The 20,390-nt window shown below is 37.3% G+C and overlaps 1 protein-coding gene across 3 annotated transcripts in view; it reads left to right on the top strand.

Annotated features, from left to right (window-relative positions):
- The window catches only part of LIN7A (lin-7 homolog A, crumbs cell polarity complex component), a 48,897-nt gene extending 29,142 nt beyond the window's left edge, over positions 1-19,755 (top strand). Inside the window, exons 3-6 of one of the 3 annotated variants that reach the window (XM_039570956.1) lie at positions 6,687-6,758; positions 9,095-9,304; positions 14,788-15,000; positions 16,529-19,755. In XM_039570956.1, the coding sequence (XP_039426890.1) occupies positions 6,687-6,758; positions 9,095-9,304; positions 14,788-15,000 (495 nt within the window). In that variant the 3' untranslated portion in view covers positions 16,529-19,755. The remainder of the gene's footprint in view (positions 1-6,686; positions 6,759-9,094; positions 9,305-14,787; positions 15,001-16,528) is intronic. The other 2 variants (XM_039570955.1, XM_039570957.1) reach the window with 2 other exon arrangements.
- Positions 19,756-20,390: the final 635 nt, after the last annotated feature.

Genomic DNA, 20,390 nt, shown 5'->3' with positions numbered 1-20,390 from the left:
TTATCACATGAGATATTTTTTAAAAAGCAGAACACAGGCACAAAACCAGAAATTTCATCTGATATTCAAGAGATACAAAACTAAACACCCTGTTACTAGATATTTTCCACTTCCATTGAGCTACCCCAGGTTTATGGCTGAATGGAAGTGCTCCACTGCTTTGGTTTTGAGCTTGAGTAAGATTTCAGATGTAAAGAGTCATTATGAAAGAGGAATTAAGAAAGAGGAATTATGAAAGAGGAAATGTGGTTGGGTCAGCTGCATACCTCCATGCTGCTAATAGACACACTTCTGGTTGTGTTTGATTTGTTTTCTTTTTTTATGTCCTTGTCTGTTCAGGTGTCATCTTAGGTGGATAATTAGATCTGTTTGTAAGTAATTTTGTAGAAAAGAAAATGCTGTTTGAAGTATCAGAAAACCTACCATAAAGGACAGAGATTCTGAAAACTCTTGACTTCTGAAAAGTCTGTTGTTCAAGCAAAAATGGTGATTGGTGTAAGAAATTACCAGGTATGATTCCATGGTTTATGTTGTACAAGAGGTTAAGGGTTACCAGAGTCCCTCCTGATCTTTGTAGCATTTAAGATGTCCTTGCTCACTGATTTGTTCAAGCATGATCTGAATTGAGTGCTGAAGCACAGCTCAAGGGGAGTCTGTCCAGGCACACAAACCAATGCATTCCTTTCCACAGACATAAATATGTTGGATTAAGAATGGAAAATAATAGGCAAGGAAGAATGGCAAACAGAATGTGAAAGAGTCAAAAATTATGAAAACAAAGTAGAGTGGGAGAGGCACAATTGATTTGTGCTGCAGGTGGCAGTTTGGTCTCAGAAACAAGGGATTCACAGGCACAGTGGAGAGGTCTGCAGCTTTCCAGTGCACCTCTGCTCTGTAACTTCTCCCAGTCACAAGATTGGACATTCTCCTGGTCTGCCCCAAGCACTGGTTCATGTACGCCAAGTGAAATGAAGTGTGGGTTCCAGATCAGAAGGAGACTGAAGTCCTGAGAGTCAGCTCCATATTTTGAGAGGGAGAAGAGAGTCCAGCAACTATGCTGAATAAAGCATCTTCTGCTCTTCTCACCATGGTAGAAGACTTATTAAGATACTTCTTTTTGCTTGGCATTTTAGAAGGGAAGAATATTTATCATCCTCTCCAACATACGAAGGCAATTAGGAAGACAGGGATTCAGCTGGTTGACAGCAGATGCATAGTACTGAGGTGTAAGTAAATAACAATCTCTCTTTTGTAGCTTAGCGTCAGTTCTGCAAGGATGCGCACATATATACACTGTTCCATTGACGTGAGTACAGAAGCACAGTGAAGCCAATTATGTCCTCCTTGCTCTGGTTATTCTCATGCTAACTCTCCTCTCTGTACTGTCTGTCAGGCTCTTGTCTTCCCTTCCTTGAAAGTCTTCTTCCAAAAATAGATACACAGTTCTTTTCTACACTTGAAACAGCAAAAAATACAGCAAATGAGCTAAAGGAGCGAAGCCCAGATGATGCCAATATACGTTTTAAACAAATATTTATCCGTCTTTTTGTAGGTTTTTTTTTCATTTCACCCTTTTGCCTGCTTACCTGTGATTTACCTAAGTCACTTACTTAGGTTGTGACTTCTTGAAGGAAACATTTTATGTCTTTTTATTATCATCATACTGCAGGCACTGTGGAAACACATCTGATTACTACTATTTGCATATATTATCCCATACAATAAGAAACCCCTAACATTTTCAAAAAAGGTAACTTCCTCACTTAGAAATTTCAGAAAACTTTATTTGGGCTTGCTACATCACAGGTCTGAATTGCAATGTACTCTGTCTTGGATTGTGTTTGTGGGGGTTTTTGAGTACGAATTCATTGCTGTAAAATGACTTGTGCCTCATACCTGTTCCCTTCTGGTGTTCGGATCAGCTTGTCCTAAATTTGAGCATCATTATTGTAGGTACAGTTGTACTAGAATTACATATTTCATCAGGGGATGAATCATTAAATACCTCTTACAGAAGTTAATACAATAAAACTGTTTAATTAAATTCTATCTTTGAGAATTCATCAGAAAAGATGCTGTATCATTCAGATTGTAAACAGAATACTGCTTCTAGACACCTTTACAAAACAGGCTGCTAAGTGCACTGTTTCTCCTGGACCTTCTACAGCTTTGTGTTGACATAAATAGCCCAGCCCTAAATAACTTGCTGCTTTGTTATGAGTCCATATGGAGTAATTTTTGATAAGAAGCCAGCTCCTAAAGTACCTGTAAGGCTGTTCCACTTCCTGCGCTCCAATAATCCTAAGCCAGCTGCTTGGCCTCCCAGCTGAATGCGTGGGGATGAGAACCATCATCATAACAATAATACCTGTTGCATCTGACTCACTACAGCTCCTGCTGGGAGAGGTAATAAAATGTGCATTTCTCTGTGCCTGCGAGAGCTGCCACAGTACACAGAGGATTCGCTTCCAAGTTCAAATTTTCTAGTTGTAATTTACCTCCCTCCCTCTTTTTGTAATCTTTGAGTAGTATAGGAGAATAACTTTAGGTTATGTCTGAGGAGACTACCTGCAGAAGCTGAAATAAGTCTGAGATCTATATTCATGCTTTCAGGAGTATTGCTTGGTGGGAGCGTTGTGTTCTGTGCTCCACAGGAAGGAGAAAACAAATCCAAGTACATCTTGCGCCACAGAACAAATGAGATCTGTGTGAACAAACCCCTGTCTGCAGCACGCCTTTACCTATGAACATTCAGCACACAGACACTCACAGTTTTGGTAGAAATCGCTGGGGGGGAGAAATGATCTGAAACATCACCGTTTACCCTTCAGCTGTAGCTTTGTGTCTTGAAACATTGACAATTCATCTGTAATTTAATCTCTATTACTAATGAATTATGGAAGCTCTTTTCCGTATGCACTAGACCATCAGATTGTGTGTAGAGTCTGTCAGTAAATAATATTTCTAAACACCCATGTAGTCTTACAGACACTCAGAAAAGAAATAGCTGTGCATACAAAAATAGATATGCTCTTTTTCAAGTTAGTAACATATAGTAACCATCTAGATTAGATACTGTACTGGGCAACTGGCTCTAGGTGGCCCTGCTTGAGCAAGGCAGTTGGATGAGATGACCTCCAGAGTCACTTCCATCCTCAACTCCGTGATTCTGTGACATGTTAATTTTCATTCTTCAGCTCAATCATACTGTACAATGATGTCTTTGAAAATGATTCGTCATAGTCAACAAAGGTCACTGTTTTAAAAGACTTTTAGTAAACATCCTAAAGGGGTGATTTTAAAATGCTTGAAATTAAAATCTGTGCCTCAGTCTTTTTCTATACTGACTGATATTTTGTTTAAGTAAAGAAATCTACAGTAGATCTTATACAGGCGTCTTAAGGATGACATCGTTAGATTCAGGAGAATTGCTATATGTTAAAAATATAATCAGATGTACAGATAATAGTAGGAATTGAAAGAAAATACTTCATAAATCCATTTCAATTATTTGTCACATACAGTGGATTGAACAAGAAGCTATATTCCAAACCAGGAGGATTTAAATGCCACCTTACTCAGTTTGAGAACAAAGAGATTTTCAGTTTATGTGTTCTCTACATAGAAGAGGGAGCAGAATGGATTTGTTGTGCTAAAATCATGGCTAAGGTGGTGCTGAGAACAGCATAGATAAAGGGCTTAGTGTGGCTATAGGAAAACAGACAGCGTTTGTTCATGGACTTCAGTGCATTGCAAAAATGAGCCCTGATTAGATCTGAACCCTACAAAGAGTTTAAGTGGCTTGGTGGAACAGGTACAGTTAATCTGTGTTTGGTTGTTAAACTGACTTAGTAATAAGAAGGTTATGTGGGTGTATATGTTTTATCATTCTTAAACTCAAGTTACATTAATCATTATGTAACAGTCAAATAGGATAATCAGATTTACAAATGCCTCGAGCAAATATTCAAGACCAGTTGCATCTCTTGCTTATAGAGAGTGAGATCTGACATGCAGGACTCTTTGTTTGTAAGAACTGTGCTATAGATACCACAATCACTGATAACTCTTTGCAGAACATTTTAAATCTGTTAGCATTGAGAATTTACAGATTAACCCAAGGATTATATGACACTATTGATCATATTTTTCCACAAGTTTTTGAGCTGCTAGATTATTTTTTTGCTTACTAATTTAATCACACACTCGTGAGTCTGTTCTTTTACCAGTATACAAGTTAGTTACCAGGATACTGGATATTAGAAAGTCTACCAGCTAGATACTGGTAGGATGCAATCAACAGGAAATTATACAACTTCAAACCTAGCAAACAATGACATGAACGTATCATTATCAGATCACCTTTGTGATAATCGACCTTAGTCATGAATATTTTAAAGAACTTTTTAGTAACTGTTCCTCTATATGAAATACTGTGACCTCTTTTTGAAACAATTTAATGTCATAAGAGTTCAATATTCAAATATATGCTTTTAGACATTTTAGCAAGCCACAGCATTTAAAGCTCTGCAAGCAAAAACAATATGTAGAATCTGCTGTCATATTTTAAGATGGAGGGAAACCTGAAGAAAATACAGCATTATCAGTGGTTCAGTATGCTGTGGGTTTTAAAGAAACAAGTATGTAATGATTCATTACTGCAATTACACAGTATTCTTCTTATATAATGTAGTAGTTCTTCTTATGTAATAATGTGTCCTACAACATAATACAATAAACACTGAACTGATCTGTGCAGTATAATGCTGAGTATGTAGACTCAACCCATTTTTATGATGATATCATCTGGTACTAAAACATAAGAAACCAGAGATCCTTTAGAGACTATAAAAGACCTTTATTTTCCCAAATGTTTAAAAATAAGGGCAAAATCCTGGTTTCTGCTGTGGTCAATGTCCATGTTACCAATGGAAGCAAGATTTCATTTCAAATCATGGGAGATTTTCAGCATGCTCCCCTTGTCTCAGTTTTTCTTAACTCCCCCAGGTTCTTACGAATTCAGTTCTAGAATGACGTGTGTGCTGACAATAGTCAAGACAAAGAATCTTTTGCTGTATTGTGGAAGTGTTTGTCATATTTTAGATCTCTGAAATGGATCGTATTTTTTACCTCCTTTCTTTTTTTGCCTTTTCCTTTTATATGATACCCCAAGAAAAAAGGTTTGGCGATCAGTCACCCCCAAACATTTTGCTGCTTAAGAGTGCTTGATTAACACTATATCTGTCCACTGAAGTCAGAAATGCGCCACAAATCTTAATTCTGTTTAGATGTTTGCAGCACATGCTTGTCAGTGTGTTAAGTTTTATATTAACAGGCTCAGTGGGGAAAGATTCATCATTATGGTACTGCATGGACAGTGGGATGGAAAACTTCTGTCTATCAATGGGACAAGCTATTGTAGGTTACTTAAGTACTTCTCTGCCAAAGTAACATTTACATTACCAAAGAGGAAAGTTCTGCTAAAGCATCAGCAAATGAGTAAAAGGTAAATGTATTTTTGAAAGTACATTTGAGTCTGCGCTCTTCAAGGAACATAAGGAGATTGCTGTAAAAACTAACATACTTTACCAACAAAGGTTCTCTCTGAGGAGTGCAGCCTGAGACATAAAACACATGAAACGACAAAATTTCTGATGAATTAGGTCAAGAAAATGCCCACAGTAAATCAGTGGCATATAGGAACTTATTTTTTAAGTTTGGTGGTTTTATAAGAAAGTTAAATAAAATGTTTGGTTTGTTTGCATTCACCTTTGTCTTTCAAAACACTTTCTGTATGTTATGTATAAATACTTTTATTTTTTAAGTTTGCTTTCAAAATAACTGGCTAGCATCAAGGCTTTGGTTGTTATTTTTCCTCTAAGAGTGTGATAAATCTAGAGAACAAAGGCAGTGTTAAGACAAAGCCTTTTCCTTTCTCTTTACTGGAGATGTTTAAAAGGGAGAGATAAGGACCAGGGAAAATGGGCCAAAAGTGTATACCAGAAAAAAATGACAGAAAGTTATATATATAGGCAGTGTTAATTTTATGTAATTTATGCATATGTACAATTCCTTTTTAAAGGATAATCTTAGCCATTGACCATGTTTGACCTGACCTAACCTCTTTTCACTACTCCTGGTTATGGTTGATAGAAGGTAGCACTGGGACCTTTCTTCAGAACTATTTTCACTTCGATTCTTCAGCTGAGCAGCATTCTTTTTCTTCTGCTGTATGCTGAGCAACTTACGTATTTTTTTAACATCAGTTTCCTAAGTCTTTTAGTTCAAGAAAGTTCAGAGACCAAAGAAGCCTTTGTTGGAGGCTGAGACACCTCTCAGGCCAGTTCAGATCATTTGCATTCAAGTCAGTTGCCTGGAGACACAAATTTTTGCTAACATACAACTTAACTGTTCTGGTTTCAGGAAACTACTTGCTAGAGAATGGAAGGGAGTTGTCTTGGAGGATACAAAGTTAAGTTTGGAAAGTATAATGAGAAAAACAGATTGATGCTCTCTGTTAGCCTGGGCATGCTCAAGTTTAGCAGACACTTGGCTATGTGATTGCATGAATACAGCATTAATGAAAGTTAGTTCTCTGACAGAAGGGAACTCTCCTTTCTGGGTTAGTATAAAGTCCTTGTTTTGCTTCTATAATTAATTTCATTTTATTTTCATGAACATTTTAGGTGTATCAATACATGCATGAAACCATAACTGTTAATGGCTGCCCCGAATTCCGAGCCAGGGCCACTGCAAAGGTAGGATACGTGCAGCTGTTGAAATACGTGTTACCAAAGTGATCTAGTAATTGACTGTGCGCGTGTGTGTTTCAGGTATTCGTGTGTACACTGTAAGAAAATTTAGACATCAGTGGCAGCCCAGAGTCTAGAACCAGTGCTACTTCCCAGGTAACAATCATAATGGAAAATTTCAACCTTTATGCTGCTTCTGTAGCTTAAGAAAAGAGAATGATTTTATGGAATATGATGCTTTTTGAAAAGTTGCTTTGCAAAAGCAAATATACTGGTTCTTCTGTAGCAGTCTGCCTGCAACAACCAATATTTTAATGGACTGTTTTCCCATACATCTCATCCAGAGAGGACACAATTACTTGGGAGATAGAAACTAAACAGTCAAAATTCCCCTTTTAAATAATGGGAGCTGTAGGTGCTGAGAGAGTGGTGAGGATGAACAGTGACAGAAATAGCCTGATCAACATTTTATTGACTCCACAGCCAAATGTAAGCCTGGGTTTTTTTCTGATACATTACCTGTTCTATTAAAATGTATTCTCTCTTTGTCCATGTGGGCCTGCCTTTCTTATATCCTAAGACAATGACAGCTACGTTACTGCTGCTACTGAAATGATAAGGGAATTCACACAACCATGAAAGAACCCATTCTTTGTGCCAGTATGAAATATGCTCTGTATTTTCATAACATGCACAAAGATAGATGCTTCCCAACAAGGGTGTCCACCATAGCTTTCTTTTTCCCATTACTGTTTTGTACAAAACACTGTCTTTTATGTGGTGTAGCAGGTACTATGCAAAGTAACTTGCAAAAGCCATAGATCTTCTTTCGAGATATTTCTTTATGATCCCATTCCTGTGAACATAAACTCCCTGAAGTCCTAGTGGAACTAAGATCTCTTACCATTAAGTATTTATGTTCAGAGACTTTAATTTAAAGCTGTATCCGAAGAGGAAGGTTGGGAGTGTGTTACAAAATGATTAAGAGTATTTTAGAGAAGTAAGCTCTATAAGAGCAGCAAATAACCTAATATACTCTAAATTGCAGTGTATTTTCCATATTAAATAGGACTTTCTTTTCTGTAGGCTGTACTTCTGATTTTAACCTTCTGATTAAAAGCTAATGGTCAATGTAAATTTGTAAGGTCTTTGGTTCTATATAGAGAAATGTGTATATGAAATCCTGATTGTTTACACTGCACATAAACATAGAAATTATTGCTATGTTATTTAGTAAATGGGGAGAAGTCTGATTAGTGTTTCCCATTCTCATTTCTTATTCATATAGAACAGCAGGTTACAGAGCAATGTTTCAATATCGCAATATTTCCTGGTTATTTCTGGGCTGTCTGTATTTCATTCTCCTAGTGCATTCATGTCTGACATAAAATGTATGCATGATGACAAGTTCTGCATGTGCAAAAACATGTAATTGAGAATGAACCATTATGTCACATCATCCACTAGCTTCTATTGAGCATAAGTGTTATAGGATGCTCAAAAATATTAGTGTAATGCAAAATTGTCCAAGCAGTTTGAACTACAAACACATGTTAAAAACTATAAAATATTTTCTTAATGTTTATTTAATGCTTTATTAAGACCAATAATTAAGAAAATGCTTGTAGTGAAAAATCAAGGATAAATGTAATATTTTCCTGGATGCAAGCTTTACAGTATGTTACTTTTTTTTTTTTTCTCCCATGGAATAAGCATAACAATCTAGATTTTTCTAATTGATTTATATATCTGTTGTTGTCTTAAGATTTAATTTTTCAGTAAAAGTTTCGACAGAATTATATAATAAAACCTCCTATTCCTGTTCCAGAAGTTATTTCACAAAGTTTATAAATTAAGCTTTTTAATTTAAGAATATATTTTGAGGATTTAAAATAAATAATTCCATAACTCCAAAAGCAAAGCAGAGAGTTAACAATTCAGTTCATCCATTTTATTTCAACTAGGAACACATTAGAGATCCCATTATCTTATCCCACAGGAATAAATTTTCTCCCTGTGAAAAGGCAAAGGAGAAATGTACTAATGATCATAATGGTGCACCACCACAGAGGTGGCTTTCTGGTGCCTACTTCTGGCTGTGCTGGTAGCTTTCTGTATTATCTTTGACAAGTCACCTAAATTCTCTGTTCCTCTGTTTATTCCTTTATTTGAAAAACATTGGCATAGAACTTGATGTTTTTAAAATATTTTCAGATAATCAGAAAAAGTCAGAGTAAGATACAGAAATGTTTTCACAGGAAGGAGTTCTTCCTGCGAATGAACAACAAAGTGTCTATCACTGTTCCCCCTAAATAGCCAAATCAATCTTTTTTTTCTTCCAGGCAACAGTTGCTGCATTTGCTGCAAGCGAAGGCCATTCACACCCGCGAGTGGTGGAGCTGCCAAAGACTGAGGAAGGCCTGGGCTTTAATGTCATGGGAGGAAAGGAACAAAATTCACCTATTTATATTTCTCGCATCATTCCTGGAGGAGTGGCAGAAAGACATGGTGGGCTCAAACGTGGGGACCAGCTGCTTTCAGTTAATGGAGTGGTATGTGCAAATTTAATAGAGCTTTCATTTTCATCTGGATTTTCATTTTTCACAGCTGTTCTAATGCCACAATTTAAATGCAGCCACACGAAACAAAAAGAATGAGCTCAGTGAGAGACCTTCAGTGTGCGTTTGTGGTGCAGTGAGGCAGAGCTCCAACAACAACTTTGTGCCATTACAATTTCTATTGTACTGGAGAGTGCTTGAAGAGCTTAATTTCAAATCCTCACCACCTAATTTATGAGGAACCTATGTCCTTAATTGATAATTCTGTAAGTTCCGCTTGTAGTAAAAGCTTAATAACAGACTGTCGTTCTTTCATTTCATAGCCTTCAAGGCACACAGCCCTTTCCAAGCACGGTGATGCCACAGTGGCACTTGTGTAGTCTTGTGACCTTCAGAGCCTTTGAACACATAAAATTGAAAGAAATTTGGTAAGCACATTTGGTGCTGATTTGCAGTGGGGGGCACATTCTAGATTTCTTTTAGTGATATTCATCCAGCTGTGATATCTTTGTCGGAGAAATCAGCTGTACAAATGTTCGCATACAGAGAGCATGTATGCTGGGTAAAAAGGTACACTTTTTACATGGTCATTTTTCATGTAAGTCAAGGTGGAGTATTTTGCAGTAATTTCACTGTGGATGTCAATATGGAGGTAAAAAAAGGGCTGTTGGAATAGAAGACATACAAGGTTCTGACTCCATGATATGGGTCAAATTCTGCCTTTCATTTTGCTTTGTGTCTTCTTTTACAAAGAAAAGTAAAGTACTGAAAAGGTAAGGATAGTCGTTTATATAACCCTACACTTCCCTTTATGAACATGTAGTCCTTTTCCATGCAAACCTCCGTCTGACCCTGTATTTAAATACATCAAAGGCACATAGTAACAGTTTCTGAGTCCAGTCAGGAATCTAAGACTTTACAACTTAAATTTCTTCTTCTTTTGCAAGCCTATAAAAAATAAAAATGATTTATGTTTTCATCTTTTTCTGTCAACACTAGCTATTCCCTTTCTCTTGTAACAAAGTATTTCTGTAACACTTCAGACAGAACTTTTTCCACTTCTTGTATTAACTATCATGTTCTCAAAAGAGAAATACTAGTTCTGGAAACTTGTACACAATGAGGAAGAAAAGAAAAACCCACTGAAAAGATTATTTAGTCTCAAAGAAAAACAAACTGAATATTTAAGGAAGTTTGTTACTTGAACTTCACTGATTGAAAGTCGATCAAAAAATTTTGTTGTTGTTTCTTTCAACAGGTGATTAAAAAGGCAGACAAAAATAGTTTTAATTTACTAATTGATGGATGATTCTTGAAAAATCCTTTTACTGTCAACAGCATCTAGGCAAATACCAGAGAGGAAAGTGGCGAACCTTCAGATGTCAAGATATATTGAATTTGACCCTCTTGTCACCTCTGTTTTATGGTTCTCCATTCAAAAATTTGATGCATGTGCTCTAGAATATATATTTAGGTAATGCAGCAAAAAAACACAGTACAAAATTTCCAATTACATGTGGACGCATGAGAAAGTTTAGAGATGCAAGAGAAATGTTTTTGTATTCAGAGTCTAAATAACAGAATTTAAAATTTCAATTCAAGTGCATACTTGAAATAATCACAGAATCATAGCAGGGTTTGGGTTGAAAGGGACCTTAAAGGTGATCTTGTTTCAACCCCCCCAGCATGGTTAGGAGCACCTTGCGCTAGAGCAGGTTGCTCAGAACCCCATCCAACCTAACTTTGAACACTTCCAGGGATGGGACATGCACAAATTCTCTGGCAACCTGTTCCAGGGCCTCACCACCCTCACAGTAATGAGCAACTGTTCATAAACCAGTCTTGGGCGGAATTAATCCCATACAATATAATTTGTAAAAAGGCAAAAATTACGGATGTGATTATTTGTTGCGATAAGGAGCAGCGCAGATTCCCCAGGCAGGTGCAAAGGAGAGCCTTTATTGCAAAAACTCACCCTTTTTAACCAGTTAGCCATTTATCAGTTTACATAGTTTTAAGGGATAACAAATATGATTCAACCAACCACCATACACAGTGTAAACACATGATGGTTATATAACATGTTTTTCTACCTTAATTGAACTGTGTCTCTTTCCCACAGTCCTTTTCTACTTAGCCAAAGTAACAGGCCTGAGCCATGATTTTACAAATGCAACAAGGCCTTCATTTTATAAGGTTTTACCTATATGCAACAGTTATTTGTTTGCAGACAGCTGGAGACGGGACAAAAAAAATCTTAATTTAGCATTGTTTACTGGGACTAATTCACTCTGATTCTCTTAATTTAGCTGGAGAAAAGCAAATAATATACAGTATGTACAGTAAAACATACAGCTCAGTGGTGGGACATGAAATGAAAATGAAATATCTGTAACTTGTTTGTGCTCAACCATCGATGGTTATCCAACTTCATAATTAGCAACATAAAATTAGAGCTGTGTATTCAGAATCCAGATTTGTTATCCCAGCATGACTGGGAAGACTGTTCCTTGAGCTGTTTCACTGGATGTTAAAAAACAGTGTTTTCTCATTATGCTGAGGATTTTGTTACATACTTTTGTCCCACACCCCCTAAAAATAAAGGAAATTGAAAGCAGTAAGCTCTGCAGATGGCTCGACAAAAACACTTGCTGGTGCCTGTTGATATCTGGCAAAGATTCTGCATTTGTCAGATACCTTGTGTGAGTCAGATACAGAAAGGATGCAAAATAGATTTATAATGACTAGTTTGTCAACCAAGTATTTCTTTAGAGATACCTAATAGAAAAATTCTTTTCAGTTTCTCAACTTGTGGGCTAACAGTCAGATTTTCTTTTTTGTCTTCAGGAAAGTTAATTTTTTTCTTTTCAATTTATGGCAAGTCTGTGAACCAGGATAGAGTAATGGTTGGTATTTGCCCACACTATATCTGCAGTTCTTTCAGCTGTTCTTATCTGTACAGTGTTTTACATTCTTCTCTTTGATGCAATCTGCCAATGCAATAATGGAAAAAAAAGAGTAAGTATATGTAATAAAGATTTTATATTAAGTAAATATATACTTTCCAAAACAATTTTACCCATTTGGTGGGCAGTTCTAAAGTAACGACAGTGTCAGATCCTTGCAGTGTCCCCCACCACCACAATCCAGTCAGCAAAGTACCTTGTGCAGGAATGACCTCTACCAGCAGGAGTCCTTTGCCACCACAACCTTAGAGGTTTGCAGAGGCAGAAAAATTCCAACAGCAAAACAACTTCCTTTGCCCTTTCCTTTTAGCCACTCCAAGGGGCTCTGCTATTTCACTTGTACAGCTGCTGTTAAGCAGGTAAAGTTTTTGTAACACCTTGAAAATTGAAGTGCAAGCAGTAATAAAGACATTAAGAGCAGGTATAACGATCATATTAATAACAGCTGAAAACTGTGGTTGTAAAGATCTGGGTGAGGTGTGTTCAGAGAGCAGGATTTGTATTTAGCAGTGCTGTTTGCCTTTGTTATTTTCCCTTCTTTTGTTTATGGCTAGAGCAGTAGGCTTAATTCTGTATCATTACTATTCAAATCAACAGGAGTTTTCCATTGACCTGAATAGCAACAAAGTCAAACCCTTCATTTCTAATTGGAAAATACCATCTGAACTGGAAGAACAAGGCTGGGAGCAAGCAGGAGAGAAAATAGACAATCATGATAAATGCAGTTTTCTGGGTAGTTGATGGAATTATTAAAACACACCAGCTTGTTATTCCCCTACAGAACTATCACAATTTCTTATTTCTTAACCATCCAGCTCTTTGAAAGCAAAGTTTTTTGAAAGAAAATGTTTCTACTTCATGTAGGTTGGGAGCTTACAATGTTTGGTCATAGCCTGTTCTAAGTTCATACTGTTGCACAGCAGCAGAACCAATCATGACACCACTGAATACCCTATCATTTCCCCTGAATGTCCATGCCATGCCATGCTGACCATGATTTACAAGCAAAAAAGGAAAAATAAAAAAATGCTAAATTTTGTACACTTTGTCTTAAGGTGAGACTTACATTTCCAAAAGCCAGTATCAAAGCCAGTCACAAAGAATGTGCTATAAAAGAGAGCTAGTTATAGCATGTGTTAGTTATGATCACCTAACTAACATTGAACAGTTACAGGCTAGGGGATGTGGGGAGGAAGTTTTCATTTGTATCTGTGACTTGTTCATTACAGCAATTTCACAAAACGCCCTGTTCATCTATAGCTTTTTACTTTAGTTCACTTTGGAACATTAGACACATTCACTGTTACTTATGCAACGAGAGTTTCCTTTTTTTTTTTTAATATTTGTAAGGAAACAATTTCTTTCTCCAAATTACTTTTTAGTAGCAGTGCTTCTCCAGCAGATTTATCCCAGTTGCAATTTCTAAAAAATCTGGTCATCGAAGATCATGAATTTTCTTGAAGATCTTTGGATCTACTGGAGGAATTTTGTGAACATACAACTCAAAATATATATGTTCTTTCTCTATTTCTGGTAATCATTTCAGCACCTGACATTCATTATTTCTCTGAGTTTCATTAATGTTTCCAAAGCATCTTAAAATTTCTGTAGAAACTTAAGTCTGGTCAGTTAACTCAGACATAAAATGATTGTATTAATATGTTGAAGGATATTTAACAGGAGAGGGGAAGATAACTAGCAAAGTAATAACCTTGAATTGTTTATGCTATCTGTATAGAGTGGCTGGTTTTTGAAACTTCTAAATCATTATTTCTACATCTTAATGTGCCACATCAGAAGTAGTTCTTACTCCCTGTTCCCGCACAGTGCTACTCAGTCAAATAGGAGAGATGAGTATAGAAAGAATTTTCTTCTGGCAGTTGCTATAACAATGCTAAGTTATTCTTTTTGCATGAATCGAATTTAATATTTTGAATGCTGCTATTTCTCTTTGGAAGCCTGTGGGTATAGTTTCATTTTAAATAGCATGGTATACATAAGAGTTTTCAAACACAGCAGGTAGCAAAACTTGGATTTAAGTGGGAAGAAAAATACATATTTTTAGATGATCTAAAATCCATGTGAAGGTTGCAGATATTCAGGCTGTTGGGTTTTCTTCTCTGCAGAGATACTTCTGTTTTTTGGAATACATCCTACAACACATGTGGACAATCATGCACCATTAGAAAATTTTTCCCCATGCGCATGCCTAAAAAGCACTCCAGTCAGTCCACTTAATGGTTGAAATCGAATACTCTTCTTTAACAGCCAAGTCACCTCCCTGTTTTGGAAATTTACTGTTTCAAGCAACGTTAGCATAGAAATCAGAGCTTGAAAATTAATACATGCCCAGCAGTGCATAAGTCTTACTTAAGGTTTTCTTTTTAGTGGTCCCTTAAAAAGTGTAAGGTGTGGAAACTACCTAAAACTCTGACAGGCTTTCCATATGAAAAAGACAGCTCTAGATCAAAGCACCATTTTCACTATTAAATCTGTTCTCCCTGCTCCCAGAGTGTGGAAGGAGAACACCACGAGAAGGCAGTGGAGCTGCTGAAGGCAGCCAAGGACAGCGTGAAGCTGGTGGTGCGCTACACTCCCAAGGTGCTGGAGGAGATGGAGGCCCGCTTCGAAAAACTGAGAACAGCCCGGCGCCGGCAACAGCAGCAATTGCTCATTCAGCAGCAGCAACAGCAGCAAACGACACAGCAAAACCATATGTCGTAGGTGAGAGGATTCATTGTTCTTCCCTAAAGGCCACTGACAGCACCCCACCTGGGCCAGCCGCTTCCAGGGGTCTGTCAGGGCAGCATCCCAGAGCTCATCCCAGCCCCAGACAGGAGCAGGGCAGCCCCAGGCCTGGCCACCTGCCTGGGGATAGAGACAGGCTGGGACATGAGCTCACAGGTGCTCCCAGTTTAGTGGGATCCCATAGCTGAGCAGGGCAGGGCTATGGGGAGCAGGAGACTGGCCCTGCTGGGGCATTGCTGTGGCAGGAGATGATGGCCCTGGGGGCTGACATGAGGTCTTGGGCTTTGGATGGGATGGAGGGAGCCCCAAGGGGGGACAGTCAGGGGCCTGGAGGTACCCTTGGGGCCCCAGCAAGCACTTAATGGAGTCAGGATGAGCAGAGCTCATTCTTTGGTATATTTCCACATGGTTTTTCCCAGTAAAAATGCATTTTGAAAACAGGTTAAAGGCACTAGGAAATTCTGGAGCCAGTTTCCAACTAATAAACCTGAGCTCAGTAGCCACTGTGCAGTTCTGGCTTATCTGCAAGTGAAAGAAGTCCTGGGAATGTTTTTTTATATTGACAACCAGAGCATTTATGACAAGTAAGAATATGCCACCAGATTTAAAGCATTTTCAACAAATCTGTTACCAGTCTGCAACAAAACATCAAGGTTTCTGCAACAAAACATCATGGTGGCAGGTGAAGAAAAGTCTTCCTTGCTACAGGGAGCCCAAACTTAATTCTGATTACTCTGCAGGGCACTTCTAAGTGCTTGCTTTTAGATACAGTTTGGTAGGAAGTATTTCGTTCACTCATGACTGACATTCAGTATTACAATAGCTTCCAAGAGGTTTGCAAGTCTCCCAAGTGGCATATGAGGTTCAAAGATGCTCTGCATATGCAGTTTTTCTGAAATCAGTGAGAGTTTGTGCTCTGAATGCATTTATAGATACGCTCCACTTGCCTAAATAAAATTAAGTAGGAAGCATGTCCCAATGACTTACATCCCAACCCTCATCTTGTAGCTGTTTGTTCCCAAAACAGTATGCATGTACTAAAGAGACAACAAGTGACTCAGAAAGTCCCCAAATAGTTAAAATCTGAAGTGCCCAGTGATGGTTTCATCCTTATTAGTGTTGACACTGACCTCTGTTGGTAATCATGGGAAAACACCCTCCTTGTAAATACCCTGTCCTGTGACCACCAGAATTCCAGATTTGTTGATGCAAACAAGGGCTCTGTTTTGAATCCCACCTCAGGGCCTCAACTCAAGACAAGAGGTATAAACAGTAGTATTTCATTAAGTAGGCTTGAGGTTTCTGTGTAAAACAAGGCCATTGCAGGAGACAGACATACACATGAAGTTTTTCATTTTTTTCAGTTCCTAAATCATTTCATTAGCAAGTAAAGAATTTTTGCTGATTTTAAACTGAAAGAGAAGAAAGGCAGGCAGAGACAGCCAGCAGCTAAATTCTTCAGTTATTTGTGCTTGCTCTGAGGAATGTGTTTCTTTAATTCTAGGTTGTTCTCAAGAAAGAAGAAGCCTCAATCAAGAGTTCAGTAATCAAGCAACCAGAGCTGTACTCTAATATTCCAGCAAAAGCAAACAACTACAGGAACATGAAACAGAATTCATCTGGAGAATGTACAGTGCCAGACTAATATTAAGTGAGCCGTAGGGAGGGTACCATCATGATAAGGCTTTTCAACACCCAGCAGTCACAGATACCTTTTACTTCTGTGACTCTGTTCCTAATGAGAACAGCATGATTGGTAAACCCTATGAAACAGCGAAGTCCAGGGCTTCCAAATAATTCTGTTCGATCAAATCTTGTACCCCTTACTCTGACAAATTTCTAGTTGGCTTTCTCTAGTCACTGAAAGTTTTGTTTAAGGAGGTTAAGATTGTCTACTTTTGAGAGCAGGATCTTTCTCTACAGTTATCTCCAAGAATGAAAAACATCAGTGCAAAATTTTGCCACAGACATCAAACTCGTACATCACGCTTCATAACCACTTTGTACTATATATTGTAGAGCTGTTTTAACCTAACTTCCTGTTTATAATTTTCAGATTTCCCTCTGGAAATAGCAATTTACTATATTTATAAAGTATTCCATTTGTAGAAGCAATTGGCTTTTTACTCTTGGTGTTTCCATATATTTTATTATGCATCAACAGAGTGAGAAAGTTTTAGGTCAACTTTAATTTTATTAGTAGTAAAGTTAGGGAAGCCTAGAACTGTATTTTTAAATGTAGGTATTGCTTGTATCTATTATAGTTACTATTCAGAAATCTATAACTGGATATATTATATATTTATTCCATAAAATATATATTGTCTGAATGTACCTGTTAGAGAAGTAGGGTCTTTGCTTAGCATGTATTGCAAATGTAGTAAGCTAATGTTAGCAAAAGACCGAGCTTTGTTTGGCAGATATTACTGTGATAGCATAATCTCTGCATTTCTGTATTGTTTAATTTATTTTCCAGTCTAATGTTAATATATTTTAGCGAGGAGGAAGTGTTAGTTGTTTCTTTTAAGACTCACACATTATCATTTAAATCAGTTTGAAATTAGAGTTCGTACTTTTTTTTTTAATTAAACAAAATTGGAATGTGCAAGCAAAATCTGTAAGTTCTTAAGTTTACATGTCTGCTTTTCCAAAGAAGATAGTCAAAGCTGGAAGGCTGTAAATGTCATCTACTTTTAAGAAAATAAGAAAATGGACCCCCAAATCCTAAAAAAAAGATCAATTTTACATGCCTTCTGTGCTTCATTAGAAAAGACTGGGGGAGAAAAGGAGTTCAGGGGAAAACCATACAGTCACTGCATGTTGAAAACTCCTGCCGATGTCAGTGAAAGTTCAGTAATGTGAAGAATGGAATGTAGAAATGGTCAGAAACAGTGTTCTGTTCTGAACTTGGAACAAAGTCAGAAACAATTAATATATTGGAGGATCTATTCTCAAACAGAGAGAGGCAAAGCAAAACAGGGGAAATTGGCAGTATCATAGCATATGTTAGAAACCAAATGCAGGCTAGCCAACAGTATTGACAGTGTTTCATCAGTGTAAGTAGCCATTGAAAGGAAATTACTGTATTTTTAAAACCAAACAGCATGAGAGAAGCCTCATTTTATACAGAGAGGTAATTGTATTCAGCAGTCATTGGTGACAATATCAATTAAGACAGTGGAGTTTGAGGACTACCAGAACTGAAGATGAAATGTATTGTGCTCTGCACGGTGTCTTTTTATACTTAATAAAATTGTACGTACCTATTTTAAAACTGTTCTCAAACAGGCATTGCTATTAATATTGACAGTATATAAGTTGTTATTATGACTGCATATAACTGTTCTGTATCTCATCAGTATGATTTGAATTACACTGATAGCTGCATTTTCAGAGACCAAGTATTCAGATTTAGTCAGCCCACTGTACTACATTTTTCCAAACTGCCTCTCCACCTCCTTCCCTCCTCTTCCTCAAAAAATTTGAGTGGAATGTGCTGATTAATGAATTTCAGTAATAGACTGTCATTCATATAGAGAAGCATATCAGATTCATTTTCATATATTATTATTCAATAAATTATTTATACACACTAAAATTAACATTCTAGTCTTTGCCAACATTTAGCAGTAAGAACTGTCAATGACTTTCAAGTGGAAGCAGGTAGAAATAACTTTCTGTTGCTTTTCATGCCCCTTACTGATCAAAGAAACATACTGCTACTCAATCACAGAATAACCACTGTCCCTGAGCCTATGGTATGCTTTTGCTTGTAACCAGTATTTTCATTTGTGATTTAAATGTATTTGGTCCTGATTCAGTACTGCTCTTCCGTATGTGCACGGCTGAATTAGTATCCAAAAGAAGTGCAGGGAAGACAGCCCTTTCCACATGCAGGTCTGCAGGTATTTGTGCATTGTATTTTAACTGATTGGTCTTCTGGCATTTGCTGTTCCACTGCACTAAATTGATTTTCTTTCATTCGACTTAGTGAGTTTTATTGCCAGTATTTACCTTTGGGGCTCCCTCATGTTTCTCTGCACTGGTAGCAAACTAAGGTAGGAGATGCAAGTCGCCTCTTCTGTCTCTTTATTACAGTAACCAAAGGAGTGTTTACATACTCTTGCATCATGTTCACTTAGACTGAAGATCCAGATGCGGGATCTAATAATAGTAGAGATTCGGGGTTGGTGGCATTTACTTAGTGAAGTTGATGGTTCTGCTGTGCTAGCCATAGTTTTTCTGTTTGCAGCATTTGGTCTGACTGGCACTTTATAGTGTGTTGAAGAATTCCATAGTCTTTGATGAAGCAAAAAGCTCACCAGCTTGAATTTTTCTCTTCTAGTGACCAATCATAGATTAAAAGTCAATGAATGCGCATGAGTGGAAAAAATGACATAAAAATCTACCTGCAGTTTCATGGTGAATAATACTACAGATTTCACAGTCCCGTACATTGTCCCTTGCGTATGTATTTATCACAGCCAAGAATCCAGTATGATTTAGTAACCTTTGGGAACTCTTGCAGAAGGCACAAAATTATATGCCTTATTTGCAAGAGAAAAACTGTTTACTCACCTACTAACTAGGGATTTTAGAGTTCTAAATGAAATTAGGATCTCATGAGCAAACCAAATTCCTAGAATAAAAAAAAAAAAAAAGCTAAACAAGAGGGGGAATGGTTTTGCCTGTGTTTGAAATCAAGCAAAATTTTAAGCATAATTTCAGAATTTGAAAGTTATTATGCAGAAAAGTGTCTGGAAGTACTAAGGACTATTCCATATGTAAGCAGTGGATTATTAGCTAGAAGCAGTACTGCCCCTCCATAAGTATTAGTGAGACCATTCTCATACCCAGCATTCGATAAAACAAAACAGATTTCTAAACCTGAGAGTATTCTGGGTCAGTTTGCAAGAATGTGCTGCTTGCTGCAATACATGACTGATGAGACATACAGCTTTTTGTGCTTAGCCATGAGAAAGTCAGGATGAATTAGGGATGTGCTCAAACAGTCTTGCAAGCAGACCCATGTTCACCCTGCTTGTCCATGAAGCAAATGCAGTCTGAACGAGCAGAAAGATTTAGATACATGTTTGATGGATTCATTGTCTCTACCTTCAGCTGTCCAAAAGCGAGCTGTGGAACTTACATTGATTTTTTCCAAAATCAGGAGTTAGAGGTATCCATTGAATGTGGTTCATTCCACTTGTCTCTGACATACATCTTAAAATAGAGTAGGGCATTCTGTTAAAAAGTTCATAAGCAGAGCCACTACTGAACAACTTAAACTACTAGCTTGGAATAGGTAATGGCTTTTAAGGATGTGTTGCTGCTATGCTTGTGCACAGCTTCACAATAAATAAATA

The sequence above is a fragment of the Corvus cornix genome, chromosome 1A (genome assembly GCF_000738735.6).
Source record: "Corvus cornix cornix isolate S_Up_H32 chromosome 1A, ASM73873v5, whole genome shotgun sequence".
Classification (NCBI taxonomy): domain Eukaryota; kingdom Metazoa; phylum Chordata; class Aves; order Passeriformes; family Corvidae; genus Corvus; species Corvus cornix.
Note: the sequence above shows the minus strand (reverse complement) of the source record. Positions and strands in the feature narration are given on the sequence as shown.